The sequence below is a fragment of the Orycteropus afer genome, unplaced genomic scaffold, assembly GCF_000298275.1.
Source record: "Orycteropus afer afer isolate SDZICR_OR568_19922 unplaced genomic scaffold, OryAfe1.0 scaffold01016, whole genome shotgun sequence".
Taxonomy (NCBI): Eukaryota; Metazoa; Chordata; class Mammalia; order Tubulidentata; family Orycteropodidae; genus Orycteropus; species Orycteropus afer.
The window spans coordinates 179,703-197,363 of record NW_006922603.1 but is presented as its reverse complement, the minus strand read 5'-3'; the positions used below and the strand labels follow the sequence as shown (position 1 = coordinate 197,363).

The 17,661-nt window shown below is 38.3% G+C and overlaps 1 protein-coding gene across 1 annotated transcript in view; it reads left to right on the top strand.

The window, feature by feature from the left end:
* The window catches only part of PHF8 (PHD finger protein 8), a 228,847-nt gene that overhangs the window by 80,664 nt on the left and 130,522 nt on the right, over positions 1-17,661 (top strand). Inside the window, exons 8-13 of the mRNA XM_007958567.2 lie at positions 966-1,053; positions 1,415-1,521; positions 4,471-4,562; positions 7,997-8,086; positions 9,932-10,234; positions 10,972-11,075. Coding sequence (XP_007956758.1) covers positions 966-1,053; positions 1,415-1,521; positions 4,471-4,562; positions 7,997-8,086; positions 9,932-10,234; positions 10,972-11,075 — 784 coding nt within the window. The remainder of the gene's footprint in view (positions 1-965; positions 1,054-1,414; positions 1,522-4,470; positions 4,563-7,996; positions 8,087-9,931; positions 10,235-10,971; positions 11,076-17,661) is intronic.

The following is a 17,661-nucleotide window of genomic DNA, read 5'->3' as shown; positions in this document are numbered from 1 at the left end:
TATTTTCCAAACAAAAATTTAATGAGATGTGTGGCATTGTTTTACATTTTTGCACATTTCTTTAATGTCTGATTTAATAGAAGATAAATGTATACTCAAATCTGCTTGTGCATTTGCTCTGGTGTAATATTGGTTCATGTATCCTCTGGAAAACTACAGTGTATACCTGTGAGAAAATGAGAGTGAAAAAGGCAAATAACATCTTAGTATTATCAAGAACATAGTTTTGACCTTGCATATTCTCTGAAAGAGTCTTAGGGAGCCCCAGGGTTTCTTGAACCATACCTTAACAACCACTAGTATAGAGGAACCAGTTTGTAGGCTATTGTGGTAGCCCTATGTTGAGAGATAATGAGGAATCTGAACCAAAAGAGTAATAGGGTAGATGGAAAGGAGAAGGTGATCATGAGAGAGATTTAAGAAGAAAAATCAGAAGGTTGTAGAAGGAGGTGCGGTTTCTATGGCAAGGGGAATACTTGAGTTCTGGCTAGGTGCAAGTTTCTCAACCAGCCTTTGTAGTGGATATTTAAACTAGGATTTTAATTTAAATATAAATTTGAATCTAGCTCTATCTAACACAAAAGTTCTTTTTTTTTTTTTTTTTTTCCTAGGGCTGTCTCGGAGGAAGTACTCATGAAAAGGAGGTAATGCCCTTTTTAGATGCAAGAGAGAAGCAACAGAGAGATTTTGAAGTGGAGAGGAAGGAAATGAAGGGGGTTTAGTAATTCAGGGTTACAATGGTGGATTACAAGACAAGGGATGTTGGGATAGTGGAAGAACTTAGAATGTTCTGAATCACTGCCAAGCTAACTGTTCAAAGGAGTTAGAGTTGAACTGAATAGGTTAGAAGGAATGTTAAAAGGAAGAAAGACCCTATGCCACACTTCCCATGCTTGCCAGATCTCATCCTTCTTTCCTCCTCACCTACTTCCTGATGGTAATAATTTTGCCTTGTTGTACTCCAGGGTGGATCCATGCTGTGCTGACTCCCGTAGACTGCCTTGCATTTGGAGGGAACTTCTTACACAGTCTTAACATTGAAATGCAGCTCAAGTGAGTCCTAAAGCTGTGGTAATTCTGAGTTAGTCACTACTATCTGCTAGAGTCCTTGGGTTCTTCCCTAGAGTGAGGAATGTAGCATAGAAGGAGGCAAGATGCTCAGAAAAGGATGGAAGTTGGTTCTTCCTGATATTTAATCTGAAGATTAGCACCCATTCCTTACATAGTAGTTATGACTTTGGGGGAAGTAACATAACCTGTGATCCCAAATTTCCTAGTCTATAATGTAGGGTCTTACAGGGTGTTTGTGAAGAATAGAGATAATGGATTTAAAGGAGCTGGAATAATACCTGATATGTAGTAGGTGCTTGGTTAATGGGAACCCTGTTATCGTTGTTATGCCTACTTCCTCCAGAGCCTATGAGATTGAGAAGCGGCTGAGCACAGCAGACCTCTTCAAATTCCCCAACTTTGAGACCATCTGTTGGTATGTGGGAAAGCATATCTTGGACATCTTTCGAGGTATGGAGCCCTTTGCACAGGTTGTCTCTTTTGTCCTGCTCCTTAGTGTGAGTATGTGTGTGTATGTAACCATCATGGCAATCAAAATAGTACTGTTCCATCACCACAAACATCTCCCTGCTGCTACCTCTTTGTAAGTATCACCCATCCCCTACCCTTGAAACATCCCTAACTTCTTGGAAACCACTAATCTATTTCCCATCCCCATAATTTTGTCACTCCAAGAATGTTATATAAATGGAGTCATATACTATATGACCTTTTGAGATTGGCTTTTTTTCACTAAAAAAAAAGGGCAGGATGTGAATTTTAACTTTTTTATTTAGCAAGCATAGCTGAGAAAATTGTGTAAGTGAAATTATCCCTATTTCCTTTCAGTTAAGGTAAGAAAGTCAATATGGATAGTCTCAGAATTTCTTCCTGGATGTGCTTCTCATGGGGAGAAGGTCCATTCCTGATCATCCTGGTTTCAACTCATTGTTTTTTGAGTATCAGTGTAGATGGAAATGAGCTTTTATCTTTCCTGGTCTTCTTTGAAATAGAGTGTGTCTAGTGTTCAGGTCTGAGATTCCTCAATGTGACTTGGCCAGGAGGAATCAGAACCTCAGAATTACGAAGAGCCTCCTAAGACCAATGAATACGGTGTCCTACCCAATGCCTCAAACCATTATTCTAGCACCGAGAAAGATTGAAAATCTTTGATTTCAAAGGATAGCTAAAGAGGGCAAAGTAAAGTATTCTAATGAAATGTGCAATGACATGGAGTTGGAAAATCAAAGGAGAAGAACGCAAACTGAAAGAACCGAAGAAAAAAATTCAAGCCTCAAGTTAAGGTATTGAAGGATTCTTTGGACAAAATACTGAACAATGCAGGAAGCATGAAAAGAAGATGGTATACACGGAGTCATTGTACTGTAAAGAACTGGTCGACATTCAACTATTTCATTACAGAGCATATGATCAAAAACCAGTGATGTTGAAGAAAGAAGTCCAAGCTGCACTGAAGGTACTGTTACAAAACAACTTGTTTCAACAAATGGATGCAGTGCTGGAGGCACTCACTCATTTCCGCCAAGAAATTTGTACCTGGCCAACCAACTAGAAGAGATCCATATTTGTGCCATTCCAAAGAAAGGAGATCCAACAGAATGCAGAAATTACCAAACCATATCATTAATACCACATGCAACTAAAACATTGCTGAAGATAATTCAAAAATGGTTGCAGCAGTCCATAGACTAGGAACTGCCAGAAATTCAAGCTGGATTCCGAAGAGGGCATGGAACAGGGATATCATTGCTAATATCAGCTGGATCTTTGCTGAAAGCAAAGAATGCCAGAAAGATGTTTACCTGTGTTTTATTGACTATGCAAAAGCATTGAATCTTTGGATCATAGCAAATTATGGATAACATTGGAAAGAATGGGAATTCCAGAACACTTAACTGTGCTCAAACAATATAAGGGGATACTGTGTGGTTTAAAATCAGGAAAGGTGTGTGTCAGGGTTGTATCCTTTCACCATATTTATTCAATCTGTATGCTGAGCAAATAATCCAAGAGACTGGACTCTATGAAGAATGTGGCATCAGGATTTTAGGAAGACTCATTAACAGCCTGTGATATGAAACAGTTTTGCTTGCTGAAAGTGAAGAAAACTTGAAGCACTTACTGATGAAGATCAAATCCTTTAGTCTGGATTACACCTCAAAATAAAGAAAACAACAATTCTTAAACTGGACCAATAAGCAACATCATGATAAATGGAGAAAAGATTGAAGTTGTCAAGGATTTCACTTTACTTGGATTCACAGTCAACACTCATGGAAGCAGCAGTGAAGAAATCAGATGATGTGTTGCACTGGGCAAATGAGCTGCAAAAGACCTTTTTAAAATGTTAAAGAGCAAAGATGTCAGAAGACTAAGGTGTGTCTGACCCAAGCCATAGTATTTCCAGTAGCCTCATATGCACGTGAAAGCTGAACAATGTATAAGGAAGACCAGAGAAGAAGGGATGCATTTGAACTGTGGTGTTCACGAAGAATGAACAAATCTGTCTCGGAGGAAGTACAGCTGGAATGCTTCTTAGAAGCAAGAATGGCCAGATGTCATCTCTAGTACTTTGGTCATATTGTCAGAAGGCACCAGTTCCTGGAGAAGGATATCATGCTTGGTAAAGTGGACGGTCACCAAAAAATGGGAAGACCCTCAGTGAGATAGGTGGATACAGTGGCTGCAATGATGGGCTCAAGCATAGCAATGATTGTGAGGATGGTGCAGGACCAGGCAATGTTTCGTTCAGTTGTGCATTGGGTCGCTATGAGTTTGAACCAACTCAGCAGCACCTAACAACAACAACAACAGAAGATTGAACTTAAATGTTCAATCAGAAGCTAGATGATTAAGTACATATTACTTGTTCTGAACAGCTCAGTTCATTAGAAAATTCTTTATTGAGCCTAAATCTATCTGTAATATATTTCCCCTGTAGTAACCCAGAATACACCTAATCCTTCTACGTTAATGGCCTTTCAGATATGTGTAGGTAGCAATCATTGGTCCTCCTGAGTGGTCTTATTTTGAAACCCAAGAGATAGTTTAGTAGAAGGAATACAGACCTCAGATTCAGATTGACATGGTTTCAATCCTGGCTCTGGCACATATCCAGATATGTGCCCATGATTAAGTCTCTTTGATTAAGCCATGATTAAGCCTCTTTGAGCTTCAGTTTTCTCAACTGTAAAATGAAGATAATAATACCTCTAAGGCAGAGTGGGATAAGGATTAAATGAGATAATGGATGTCAAATGCCTTGTACATAGTAGACACTCAGTAGAAGAACCCTATTTTAAGAACCTAGATTGAGAGTTTTGCTCAGAACTCTGAATATTTTCTCTGTTTTCCTGATAAAGGTACTAAGTCCTTCACTGTGCCTTCCTCTTTCCTTAGGTTTGCGAGAGAACAGGAGACACCCTGCTTCCTACCTGGTCCATGGTGGCAAAGCCCTGAACTTGGCCTTTAGAGCCTGGACAAAGAAAGAAGTAATATACTTATTTCTCTATCTTTTTTAGATTTTTGCCATATTCAGGGACTAGCTTTGGGTAGATGTTTTAGGGAACAGAAGAGATCAGGGAAGCTTGTGGACTACTGGGTTAGAGTAGATGACAGGCTAATACTCCTTGGATTACATTTTTAAATTTTTCTGATTATAGAAGATAATACATGTTTACTATAGAGAATTAGAAAAATACAGAAGAGTATTAAGAAAAAAACTACAATCTTAACATTTTGGTGTATTTCCTTCTGATCTTTTTTATATGCAATTTTAAAACATAATTGTTGCCTCAATGTACTTACAATTTTGTATCTGAAATCTGTTGGCTTATTTTAAGCATTTTCCTGTATCACTAAAGTTCTTCATAAACGTTTAGTAGTTACTTGATACTCTTTTGTAGGGATGTAAAATTCTTACCTAACTACTTGTTTATTATTCATTCCATTTTATCTATTTATTTTTTGGGGAGGGGATAGTTATAGAGAAAGGACTCCTGCTGGCACAATGGTAACTACTTGACTGGTAACTGAAAGGCTGATGGTTCGAAGCCACCTAGTGGCTCCATGGGAAAATGACCTGGCAGTCTGCATCTGTAAAGATTACATCCAAGAAAACCCTATGAGGCAATTCTACTCTGTCACATGGGGTCGCTATGAGTTGAAAATTGACTCAGTGGCACCAAACAACAATTTCTAGAGAATCCAGCAGTGAATACCTGTATGCATCAGTTTTTGTCCCTCACCTCTTAATTGTTTCTTCAGGATAGATTCCTAGAGCAATTACTGGATCAAAGTATATAAAAAATGAAAAGCTCTTGATACATACTGCCAAAATAGCTTTTTAGAAATGTACCAATATCCCTGTATTCAATAGAATACTAAACAGATAAAAAAGAGAATGAGAAAGCTTTCTTATATACTGATTGGGAAAGATCTATAGAATTTTTCGAGCAAAGGTGCAGGCAGGACTGTGTGTGTAGTATGCTACCTTATGTGTAAAAAGGAGGAACACAAAAAATTATGTATGTATGTACATATATTTGCCTAAAGACAAAATCTGGAGGGATACATAAGAAACTAATAAAAAGCAGGAGTAGGATGATGGGCTGATGACAGGGGCAAAGGTGGGAGGGAGATTTTCAGTATATACCTTTTTATATTATTTGATTTTCAGCCATTTGAATGGATTACTTACTCAAAAGGTTGAACTAAAAAAAAAAATTAAGAAATGCAATATATATATTGCGCGCGCACACACACACACACACACATCCAAGGAGTATATGACCAAGGAGGGGTCGCTATGAGTCGGGGCCAACTCGATGGCACAAAACAACAACATATATACACATACATACATACTCCTGTGTTGTTGTTGTTATGTGCCTGCTGTTGAGTCGGACCTGACTCATAGCAACCCCTCCTTGGGTTTTCGAGGCAGTATCACTGCAGAAGTAGATGGCCCACCCTTCCTTCTGAGTAGTGGCTGGTGGGTTTGAACCGCCAGCCTTCTGCTTAGTAGTCAAGTGCCTTAGGCACTACACTACCAGAGCTCCCATATATATGTACTCCTAGGCTTCAGATATTCCTTTCAGACTCCTTCCTTTGCATACAGTGACCTAAGGACCTTTCAGCCACTGCAATTTAACCTGTACAATCTCCCCATTTTCAGTTGCCAACCTTCTCCTTAGATACCCTTAAGACTTCATGTTGTGGGCCTTCTCTTGCTCCTTGGGCTCACCTACATCTGGGCCTTAGACTGTGACCTCTCTTTTTCCACATCATCTTTGATCCCTCCCATGAAATGAACTTCTGATTGACTGTGTCCCAGGAACACCAAAAGGGTGGGGAAGGTGGGTGGGTAGGTCCTAAGGACTCATGCCCTGGGCTAAGATGAACTCAGGAAATGAGGGATGGCCCCAAACATTTTGGCCAACGGGAGCTGGAGAAGAGTAGGACTCATGTCGGAGGAGTCCACCCTCATGGAAGGGATCTTTATGAAGTGCAGTTGACTTCCACAGGAAGCATTGGTCCTTTACTTTTTCAGAATCCCTGGGTGGCGAGGAAGTGAGCATTAAAGTTATCCAGTTATCAAGTTATCACATGGATTCATCCTTCTCCCACCTCCCATCCACCATAATAAATTTCAGATGGATTAATAGTGTTAAAGGAAAAAAAGGAATCAAATTATGGAGAACAAGAAGGAAATGCTGAATTTTTATCAGTTCTCTGGATACAGAATTGAAATGAACAGTAGTGGAAGAAATTACAAAAGAAAAGCTTGAGAGATCAGTTACATAAAAATGTAAATCTTGAGTACTCAAAAAATATTGCAAACAAATTAGAAGAGAGACAACCAACAGTTCTTTCCCTGGGTTGCTGTTGAGCTACCTGTGATCCTGTAGTTGCTTAGCACTGAGTTCTGTTCTCACAAGTGGAGAAGCGAGTTTGTCCCCATTCATCTCCTTGAGGTCCTTGAGTTTTACTTATTTTTGAGATTGTAGAATTTCGTGTTTTATTTCCTTATAATGTACCAACACTGTTTTTTAAAAAGTGAAAAATAAATGTAATGATTGTTTATCTGATTGCATAACATAAATACCGTGGCTGCATTTTTTTTCATTTTAAAACATTTTTTCATGTAATTAACTAGTAATTTAGTTGAATTTACCAAATCAGTTATTGTTTTGACTGATGTTTTTCTAAAAATGTATTTGCTTGTGGTAGCATAGCTTCACGATATTTCTACTCAAACATGAATTCAGGTTTTAAAATATTCTCCCTTAGATAGAATAGCACTTTGACTAAATTCAGCTTCATGACACAGTTCTGTTTGCTTTTTTCCCCTCTACAAAGGAAATACATCAATAGAATCAATGCACTGACAAAACATAGGTCTTGGAGTCAGAAAAGCTTGTTTCCATTTTGTGTTCTGTCATTTATTAGCTGTTGATGTCCAAGCACATAGCTGAGTTCCTCACACCTTTTGATACTTGTTCTTTACCAGATAGATATGTTGCAAATATTTTCTCCCAGTCTGTAACTTGTATTTTCTTAATTATGTTTTGGAGAGAGAAGTTTTTATTTTCGATAAATTCCAATTTATCAGTTTTTTCTTTTATGGGTCATATTTTTTGTGACCTATTTAAGAAATCTTTGCCTAACCCAAGATCACAAAGATTTTCCCTCTGTTTTCTTTCAGAAGTTCATATTTTACGTTTATGTCTATGATCCATATTGAGTTTTTTTTTTTAATATGGCATGAGGTATGGATTGGGTTTTTTTTTTTCCCTGTAGATAACCAATTTGTACCATTTGTTGAAAAGTCTGTCCTTTCGCCATTGAATTGCCTTGATACCTTTGTTGAAAATCAGTTATCCATTGATTTGTGGGTCTATTCCTCATGCTTCTTGTTTGACAGGCTCTGCCAGACCATGAAGATGAGATTCCAGAGACAGTGCGGACCGTACAGCTCATTAAAGATCTGGCTAGGGAGATCCGCCTGGTGGAAGTAAGAGGCATGGGTGGAGGGAAGGGGTTGAGGCTCGTGTGACAAGTTAGGCCTCTGCAGTTGGCATGAGAGCCTGGGGGAAGGGTTGGGAAACCTTACTAAGGACCCTTATTCATTCATTGGTTCATTTATTTCAATAATTATTTTGGGCCTACAATGTGCTGCACATTGTGCTCGGCTCTTAGTATAAATAAATGACACAGTCCCTACCTACATAGAGCTTATGGCCTAGTAGAAGGCCCTGGAAAAGTTAACCTTTCTGAGCCTCAGTTTTCTCATCTCTAAAATGGGGATAATTATATCTACTCAGAGGTTGTTAAAAGGATTAAATAAGGTGATGCAGGTTGAACACTAAGTATAGTGCTTAGTACGTATTAGGTGCTCAATAAATTCTCATGTTGAGTGATGGTGGATGGTAGTAGTTATAGTAGTAGTTGTTGTTGTTATTAATATTTTGACTCAGTCTCTTCATTTTGAAAATGACAGTTCTCTCAGGTTGAAGATGATTACAAAATCATGTTTCAACAGGTGGCATAGACCACAAGACAGTGAGGTATAGTAGTAGTAAGAGACTCAGAAACCTGGGTTCTGATTCCCACTCTATCGCTTGAAAGCCTTTCAGATCTTCAATTTTCTTATATGTGAAATGAGCATAATACCAACCTATGAGTTTTTCAGAATTAAGAGCTAATATATGTAGAGCCCCTCGCACAGTGCCTGGCAGAGTAAGTACTCAATAAATGTTAGCCATTGTTATTAATAGATTTTACAGCAAAGAGAGGACTCAGTGTGGGCTGGTAAAGTAGCAGAGGCACCAGAGGAGAATTGGACTTTAGGATATTTAAACTTTCCTTTAGCTCAGAAGCTGTAATGTTCTGATATGTACATTAATGATCTGTAATGTTCAGGATATATATCCGTGCTGAAGGGTGGTCAGAGTGAGCTACTGGGAAATTGGGCTTCTACTCCCACTGTTTGACATGTTTCATTGCCTATACCATAGCTTACATTGTCCACCTCCTTCCTCATTTTCTTCTACTCCCATCTGTCAGAATCCTTCAGAGTTTGGTTAAAGCCCTACCTTTTCCTCAAATCTTCTCATTTTAACCAATCTTCTATACACCAAACTTAGGGCTGGTTGAATGAGGACAAAGAGCTAAATCATATCTGGTCCAGTGGCTATCAATGTTTTAAAGCAGTTGTATCCCTTTTGCAAATGAGATCTTACGTGCAATCCCAATATATATAACAAACATAGCATAACTGCTCTGAATGAGACGAATGTAGAAAGCCTGGAGTTCCGCTTGTTCCTTTTGTCTGCCTTCTACCTGCCTCTCTTGCCCAGGGCTTTTCCTGAGAAGCTCAGAGGAACCACAGAGCATCTTTGAAAACCACCTGTCCAGCCTGATGCTTAGATTTTACAACTGAACAAACAGAGCCCCAGAATTGGTCAGATGACTTTCCCAAAGTCATATAGGTAGCTTATAGCAGAATTAGGACCAGAATTTCTCTCCTCTCAAATCCTTTAGTCCCTGGGGTTTAAACTATACAGTTATCACCTAATTAGTTTTTGTCTCATGTCAGCTATGCTTGGAATCTTTTCTCTAGTTTTGACAGTAGAGGTGAGGCTTTTCCTTTGCTCATCTTCTCCTTACTTGTCAATGTCTAGGCAAAGAAATGCCTCATTGAATTCTTGATGACTCATTGTGCAAGAGCTGTGTATATGCAGAGCATCTGTAAATCACTTCCATGGCAGTATTGCCAATACCAAGCAGATCTCTGCCCTTAGCATAGAGATAAACCTTGAGTAAGCTCTAATCCCCATGTGTACTAACACTCTTATAGGATATCTTCCAACAGAACGTTGGGAAGACGAGCAATATCTTTGGGCTGCAGAGGATCTTCCCAGCTGGCTCCATTCCTTTAACCAGGCCAGCTCATTGCACTTCAGTATCCATGTCCAGACTGTCACTGCCCTCCAAAAGTGGTTCAAAGAAGAAAGGCCTGAAGCCCACGGACTTCTTCAAGAAGGCAGAGCGAAAGGGCAAGGATTGCTCAGCTTTGGGGCCTGCTGGCCAATTGAGCTATAATCTCATGGACACATACAATCATCAGGCACTGAAGACAGGCTCTTCCCAGAAAGCAAAGGTGGGTGCTGGCCCATGGGTTCAGCCCAACCCTTTTGGGCCCCTTGGAAGAGCAGGGTATCAAAAGGACAGGCTATCCTGTCCTGTTCCTACCTCCCTTGGGGCCCCTGGTGTTTGGCTGCCAGTCCCACTTATTTATCAGGCATTTATTGAGATCTTTTCTATGCTGGGCACTGTGATAGGTGCTGTGGACATCAAGAGGCTTACAGGCTATTGAAAAAGATAGGCATAAAAGCAAATGAGTTCAATGAAGTGTTGTGGATGCCACATTCACGGGTGTATGTTGGACCCTAAGACTGTCTCCTTAGTTAAGATGGTTAGGAGTTCTTCTCAGAAAACATGACAGTTGGATTTTGAAATGTTGGGAGGGGGATGACAATTGAGAACATGATATCTGAGTGTCAGGTTGGAGTCTTGAATAGGTCCTGGAGAAAAACTCTTCTCCAGGGCTCCATCAGGCCTTAAAACTGTGGTGCCCTTCATGGGCATCTAAAGATGCCCCCCACACACCAGTTTAGGGAACATATTTGACAAGATTAATGGGGTTTCCCTGAGCCAGCCACACATTCTCAGCCTCCTGATCCTATGATCATTTAGTTGTGGGGGTGGGGGGGTAGCAAAAGACCTTGGTTCAGGTGGTTTGACAGATGAATTAACCAGTGAAACTGGAGGGAACTGGCCATCCTGATTCACGTGGGAGTGCCTGATAGGTGACAACTGGGCATCCTCCTTCTGCAGTTTAACATCACTGGTACCTGCTTGAATGACTCAGACAACGACTCGCCAGACTTGGACCTTGATGGGAATGAGAGCCCGCTGGCCCTATTGATGTCTAATGGCAGGTGAGGTGGGGAGAAGGAGCATAGTGATACTGGGACTGTCAATGACAACGTACTACCCAGATAAGCCATGGAATCAGGGCTCAGGCTGGGACATGGGTGGGATGAGGCTATACTTAGGGAAATACGGTTAAGTCCCTGGGTTGCGAACATCTGACTTACTAACAACTCCTATTTGCTGTTTAATGTTATATAACTTTGCCTTCCCTTTGAAATGGTTGAACCAAACTTTAGTTACAACAATTATTCATCATAATCACCTTTACTTTCTGCACATGCAGCTTTTAAATCATTGAAAAGGCTTCAGCCTTTTATTGAACTAAAGTAAGGCTAAATAAGAACTGTATGCACTTGTTCCAACTTACCTACAAATTTGACTTAAAGACACTTTTCAGAATCTTGTTCATAATGATGTTTGTAACCTTGTTCGTAACCCTGGGACTAGTTGTACCCAAATATTACCAGATATCATTGCTTAGTTTAGAAAACCATGGTGGGGTTTGGGGATGGGTAGAGGAACAGGTCTGGAATCTAATTGATAATCCTGAGAAAGATCTTGCATAAATTTTAGAAATGTCCACAAGGCAGTAAGTCAGGACCACTGGCAGAAGTAGGACATAATTCAGCATACTGGTTAAAAGCAATACATTTTTATATACTCTTTGATTGTACGATTAGATTTCTAGGAATTTATTTTACATAAATCTTTGCACAGTTGTTTAAAGAGACATGTTCAGTGTTCATTTCATCATTATTTGTAATAGTAAGTAATTGGAAACATCCTAATGTTTATCAGTAAAGCTTAGATAAAGAAATTACATCTATAGAATGGAATATTATGTAACTGTTAAAAAAATGAATTAAATAGTTTAATATCTGTTGACAAAGAAAGAGGTCCAAGATATATTCTTAAGTGAAAAACATCAACTTGAAAAATAATATGCAGGAATAGTGCCATTGTAATTTTTAAAAAGGCTTGTGTGTATATGTGTGTATAAATGATATAAAGACCTTGCTTTTTAATTTTAATTTTTTTTGAAGAGGTAACACATTTATGAAGTTTAAAATTTTGAAAGTATGGAAGAGTACATAGTGAAAAATCTTGCTCCTATTCCTGTTTTCCAGTTCTCCTCCCTGTGGGCAATCAGTGTTGATATTTGCCTTCTAGAGACACTTATACACATTTAAACAAATAATTATATTTGTTATATACTTCATACTCACTTCAATAGTGTTTGAATTTTGTACAATGAGCATATATTACTTTTCTTAATATACTTTTAACAGACTATTTTCTAAAAGAATAAAATAAAGCGGTTCACAACAAAAAAGAAGACATAGACTTGGGAATCAGAAAGTCCTGAGTCTAATTTTGAAGAGCTGAGTTTGAATCCCAGCTCTGGCATGCATTAGCTGTGTGATCTTGGCAAGTTAATTAACCTGTCTGAGCCTCAGTGTTCTTCTACTCATATCTATGCTGTAGATAAAATTTACCTTAGGTTTGTTGGAGGATCAAATGAAATAATGTATATAAAATGCTTATCACAGGACCTGGCACATAATACATGTTTAGTAAGTAGCTCATATTAATATGATGATGAAGATGAAAAATGATGATGTTGATAGTGTGATTATATGGGTTTGACAAGAAGCCAAGGAGGTCATCACAATCCATGAAATACTTAGGAAATCAGAGGCAGGGGAAGGCTATGAGGATTGTCATTTGTGTACTCAGGACATCAGACAGCTGCAGTCAGAAGCTGTGTATAGAGTGTGAACAATGTAGGAACACAAGTAACCAGGATGCTTTAATAACCTTTGTAGGAAAAAGTTATCTTCAATTCCAGAATCAGAGAAGAGAAAGGAAAAGGGAGAAAGAGTAGAGCAGATTCTGAAAGCAACAGAGCTATCTTTTGGGTTTTAGAATCCTTTAACTAAAGAGTAAGATTAAAGAGACTGTTGAGCTTTACCTTTGCCATGATAGGTCTCTTAGAGAAGAGAAAACTGAGAGTCCTAAGGAGTCCTAAGCCCAAGGAGCTCTGGGGCACAGTGTCTAGGTATTGACTGCTAACCAGAAGGCTGGCAGTTCAAACGCACCATCCGCTCTGTGGAAGGACGATGGGACAATCAACTTGTGTAAAGATTTACCACTTTGGAAACCCAAAGGAGGTTGCTATGAGTTGGAATTGACTCGATGGCAGTGAATTTTTTTTTTTTTTTTGCATAAAGGTCTAGTGCACAGTGGCTGTTGAGGATACAATGAGGCACCACTAGTAACTAGCCTTACTTGTGCAGCTGCTTTTATCTGCTGTAGGTACTGGAGTCTGCTTTTACATGAACCTAGAGAGTCAAGGTGTAGAAATATTTAAAGATGATAGAACTAAGGAAAGGCACTCTGGTGGTGCTGTGGTTAAAGCATTGGGCTGCTAACCAAAAGGTCAGTGATTTGAACCCACCAGCTACTCTGTGGAAGAAAGATGAGTCTGTCTGTTTCTGTAAAGGTTTACAGCCTTGGAAATCCTGTGGAGTTATTCTACACTGTCCTGTAGAGTCATTGTGAGTTGGAATTAATTCAAAGGCAGTGGATTTGGCTTGCTTTAGTATGGCTAAGGAGCCTTGGTGTCTCACTGGTTAAGTGCTTGACTACTAATGGAAAGGTTGGCAATTTGAATCCACCCAGTGGCTGTGCAGGAGAAAGACCTGGTAATGTACTCCCTATGAGACAGTTCTACTCTCTCATATGGGGTCGCTGTGAGTCAGAATCTACTCAGTGTCACCTAACAAAAACAACATATAGCTACAGAATGTATAGGTTTATGTGTATACATATGTATACATGCATACATATTTTGCACATGTGTGTGTATGTATATAATACTCTTCATAATACAATATTTTGGAGAGAGTGTAGGTGAAACAAGATTGGCTGTGTGTTGATAATTGCTGAAACTGAAGTGGCTGATAGGTAGGAGTTGATTATAATTTTATAATTTGTATGTGCTTGAAATTTTTTTTATAATAAAAAATGAATAAGGTCCAGCACCCTTTCTTGATAAAAACTCTTAACAAAGTAGGAATAAAAGGAAAGCTCCTAAACATGATTAAGGGCACTTATGAAAAACCAACAGCCAACATTATACTCAATGGAGAAAGATTGAGAACGTTCCCCTTGAAAACAGGAACAAGACTAGGATGACTATTCTCACCTCTCTTATTCAGTATTGTAATGGAAGTCCTAGCCAGACCAACAAGGCAAGAAAAAGAAATAAAAGGTGTCCAAACTGAGAAGGGAGAGCTAAAACTATTGGAAAACTTAATGTAGTGATGATGTCAATGCTACCCAAAGCAATCTACAAATACAACAAAATTCCAATCAAAATTCCAATAGCATTTTTTACAGACATGGAAAAACTAATCCTCGGTTTTGTACGGGAAGAAAAGAGCCATGAATAGCTAAAGAAATTTTAAAGAACAAAGCAAGAGGCCTTCTACTTCCTGACTTCAAGATATTTTACACAGCCACAAGCTGTAATCAAAACAGCTTGGTACTGGTTTAATGATAGATACTGAGACCAATGGAATAAACTTGAAAGTCCAGAAAGAAATCCAAATGTCTATGGTCAATTGATTTTCAAAAGTGAAATCCATTTATGGGGAAAAGAACAGTCTCTTCAACAAATGGTGCTGGCAAAAGTGAATTTCCACATGCAGAAAAATGAAACAAGATCCATACCTCACACCATACACAAAAACTAATTCAAAATTCAAAATGGATCAAGGACCTAAGTGTTAAATCTAAAACCATAAAGTTCTTGGAAGAAAATATAGGAGTAAAGCATCGGGTCCTAATTTTTTTCAGCGATAAATTATCAAACATAGCAACAAATGCATGAGCATCAGAAAACGAAGTAGATAACTGAGACCATATAAAAGTTAAATACATATGTTCATCGAGACTTTATGAAGAGACAACCTAGAGACTGGAGAAAAAATATTTGGGAATGATACAACTGATAAAGTTTTAATATGTAAATTATGTTTTTTTTTTTTAAAAAAACTTCTACAACTTAACAACAAAAAGAAATAATCCAATCAAAAACTGGGCAAAGGAAGGCTGGGCACAATAGTGGAGTAAGTACTTGCTCCCTTTGTTTTCCAGCAACTCACCTACTGAACAATGAATGAAAGAAAGCAAAGACTGAGATATGAGAACTTTGGAAAGCAGCTGAAGTGTTGGAGAGTTAAGATGAATCCAGAGGCCAAGCAAAGGAGAAGCAGGGGTGAAACAGAAGCTGTGAGATCCTAGCCTCTGGTACCTGAAGGACTTGTCTCATCATGGCCATTTTGAGACAGGAATAGGCAACAACCCAAACAAAAGAACACATGATGGGAGATGAAATGAGAAAGCAGTAACCCAATTTTTAAAGTGGTGCAGATTGTCTGTGGGAGTTTACAGGATACCGATGTGGGAAGGGGTGAAGGGAGGCCAAGATGCTGCAAGTGAGTGCTGTTGAATTTCAACAAGACCTGAGATAGAAAGGCTCTAGGATCTAAATAAATGGAACTGCTGCATGACACAGTCTTCAGCCCGGATGAGAAAAATACTTCATATATGAAACACAAAGAGAAACAACTGAGTTCCTCCCCACAGCAGGACACATGTAGGAGAGATTCTACAGTAACTCCTGGGAGGGAAGGACGTAAAGCACTCCCCACTTTTACCTCAAGAAAGCTGAACCCCACTACTTACCTTTGAATCTATGGCTAGCAAACAACAACAACAACAACAACAACAAAAACAAGCCATGCATGTACATTGAGCTGCAGAGCCTAAGACATCTGAAATGCCACATAAAGGGGTAAAAAAACCAACCCTAGGGGTATACTCAGGGCCACAGCTAAAACATCAGAAGACACACCAGCAAAGTTAAGCCATTTCAGGAAAAACCAGACAGAATAAGCATCTAGAGATTTAAGCACCCTGATAAATCCCACAGACAGAACTCTTGAGTGAAAGGTGAAAAAACTAAGGACAAGAGTACCCAAAAGAGAAATAACAAACCTAAATTTAACAAGTATAATCCTCTTATTAATCAGAAAACTTAGGAATTAAAATATTTCAAAATATATAAAAATATCCTAAATTTAACAAAAATTTGTAAAACACAAAATCATAAGAAGGACTAATCAAAAGGAAAATGTGAAAAAGAGGAAATTTCTTCTATGGACACGAGGTTAACAAAAACAAAAATAGAAAAGTTCCAATGGAAGTCAGCAAATAAATTGAGTAATGGAATGAGAAATTCAATAAGTATGTTAAATACATTTTAAAAAATAGAATTACTGGAACTGAAGGATAAAGCACTGAATTAGAATATACAAGAGAAACATTCAACAATAGGGTTGAATAGACAGAAAATAGAATAAGTGCATTAGAAGACAGTAATTAAACACATCAAGTCTCACAAGAAACAAGAAAAAGAACAAAGTAAAGCAAAGAAAGCCAAATGGAAATATGAGATTCAGTAAAGAAATTTGACATTAGAATTACTGGAATTCCAAAGCACCATTACAATAATAAAATCATAGAAAGAATTTTCCAAGAGATAGTCATTGAAAATTTCCTATCTCTGCACAAAGAATCAAACCTGCAAATACAAGAAGCTACACAAATGGCAAGGAGAAAAAGTTTTAAAAGTTCAACTCCATACCCATATTCTAATAATATTCCTGAAAATCAAAGCCAAATAACAAATTCTGAAAGCAGCAAGTGTAAAACAAATATAACCTACCAAGGGTCCTTCATAAGAATCAATGGGGATTTCTGCCAAGATACTCTAGAGGCCTGAAGACAGTGGGATGACATTTTTAAAATATTGAATGAAAAAAACTGCCAACCAAGAATTCTTTATCCAGAAAAGTTGTCATTCACAAATCAGAAGAAAATCAATACAATCCCAAATGAATAGAAGCTCTGGGAATTTGCCACTCCCAGACCATCTCTGCAAGTATTGTTCAAGGGAGTTCTCTAGAGGGAAAGAAAAGAACACTAACCAAATACTCAAATGGAAAAAAAAAAAAGAGATCTCCAAAGAATACAACAACATGAGCAATCATAAGGACCAAATAATATGATATTTTAGGGATTAAACACATTTAATATCTGTAAACAATACAACATAAAGTTGCTAAAAAAAAATAAGCTAAAAGAAACCCTATTGGATACAGGATGTACAATGAATGATACACTAAGGAAGACTCACCAACAGAAGTGGGGGAGTGAGGAGCAAATTAGCAATAGATTTAGTAAGTTAATGTTACATGTTACCTGTTGCTCACATTAGTGCTGGAAGATGCGGCTGTCGCATCAGAAGGCACTCAAAATACAACTAGGGAAGAGCTGCCTCCTCAAAGTAAAGTCTACGTTAATGATGTGGATGGAGTAAACCTTTCAGGACCTCCATTTGCTGATGTGGCATGATTCAAAATGGGAACAAAAAGCTGTAAACATCCATTAATAATCAGAACATGGAAAGTACAAAGTATGAATCTAGGAAAATTGTAAGTTGTCAAAAATGAAATGGAACAG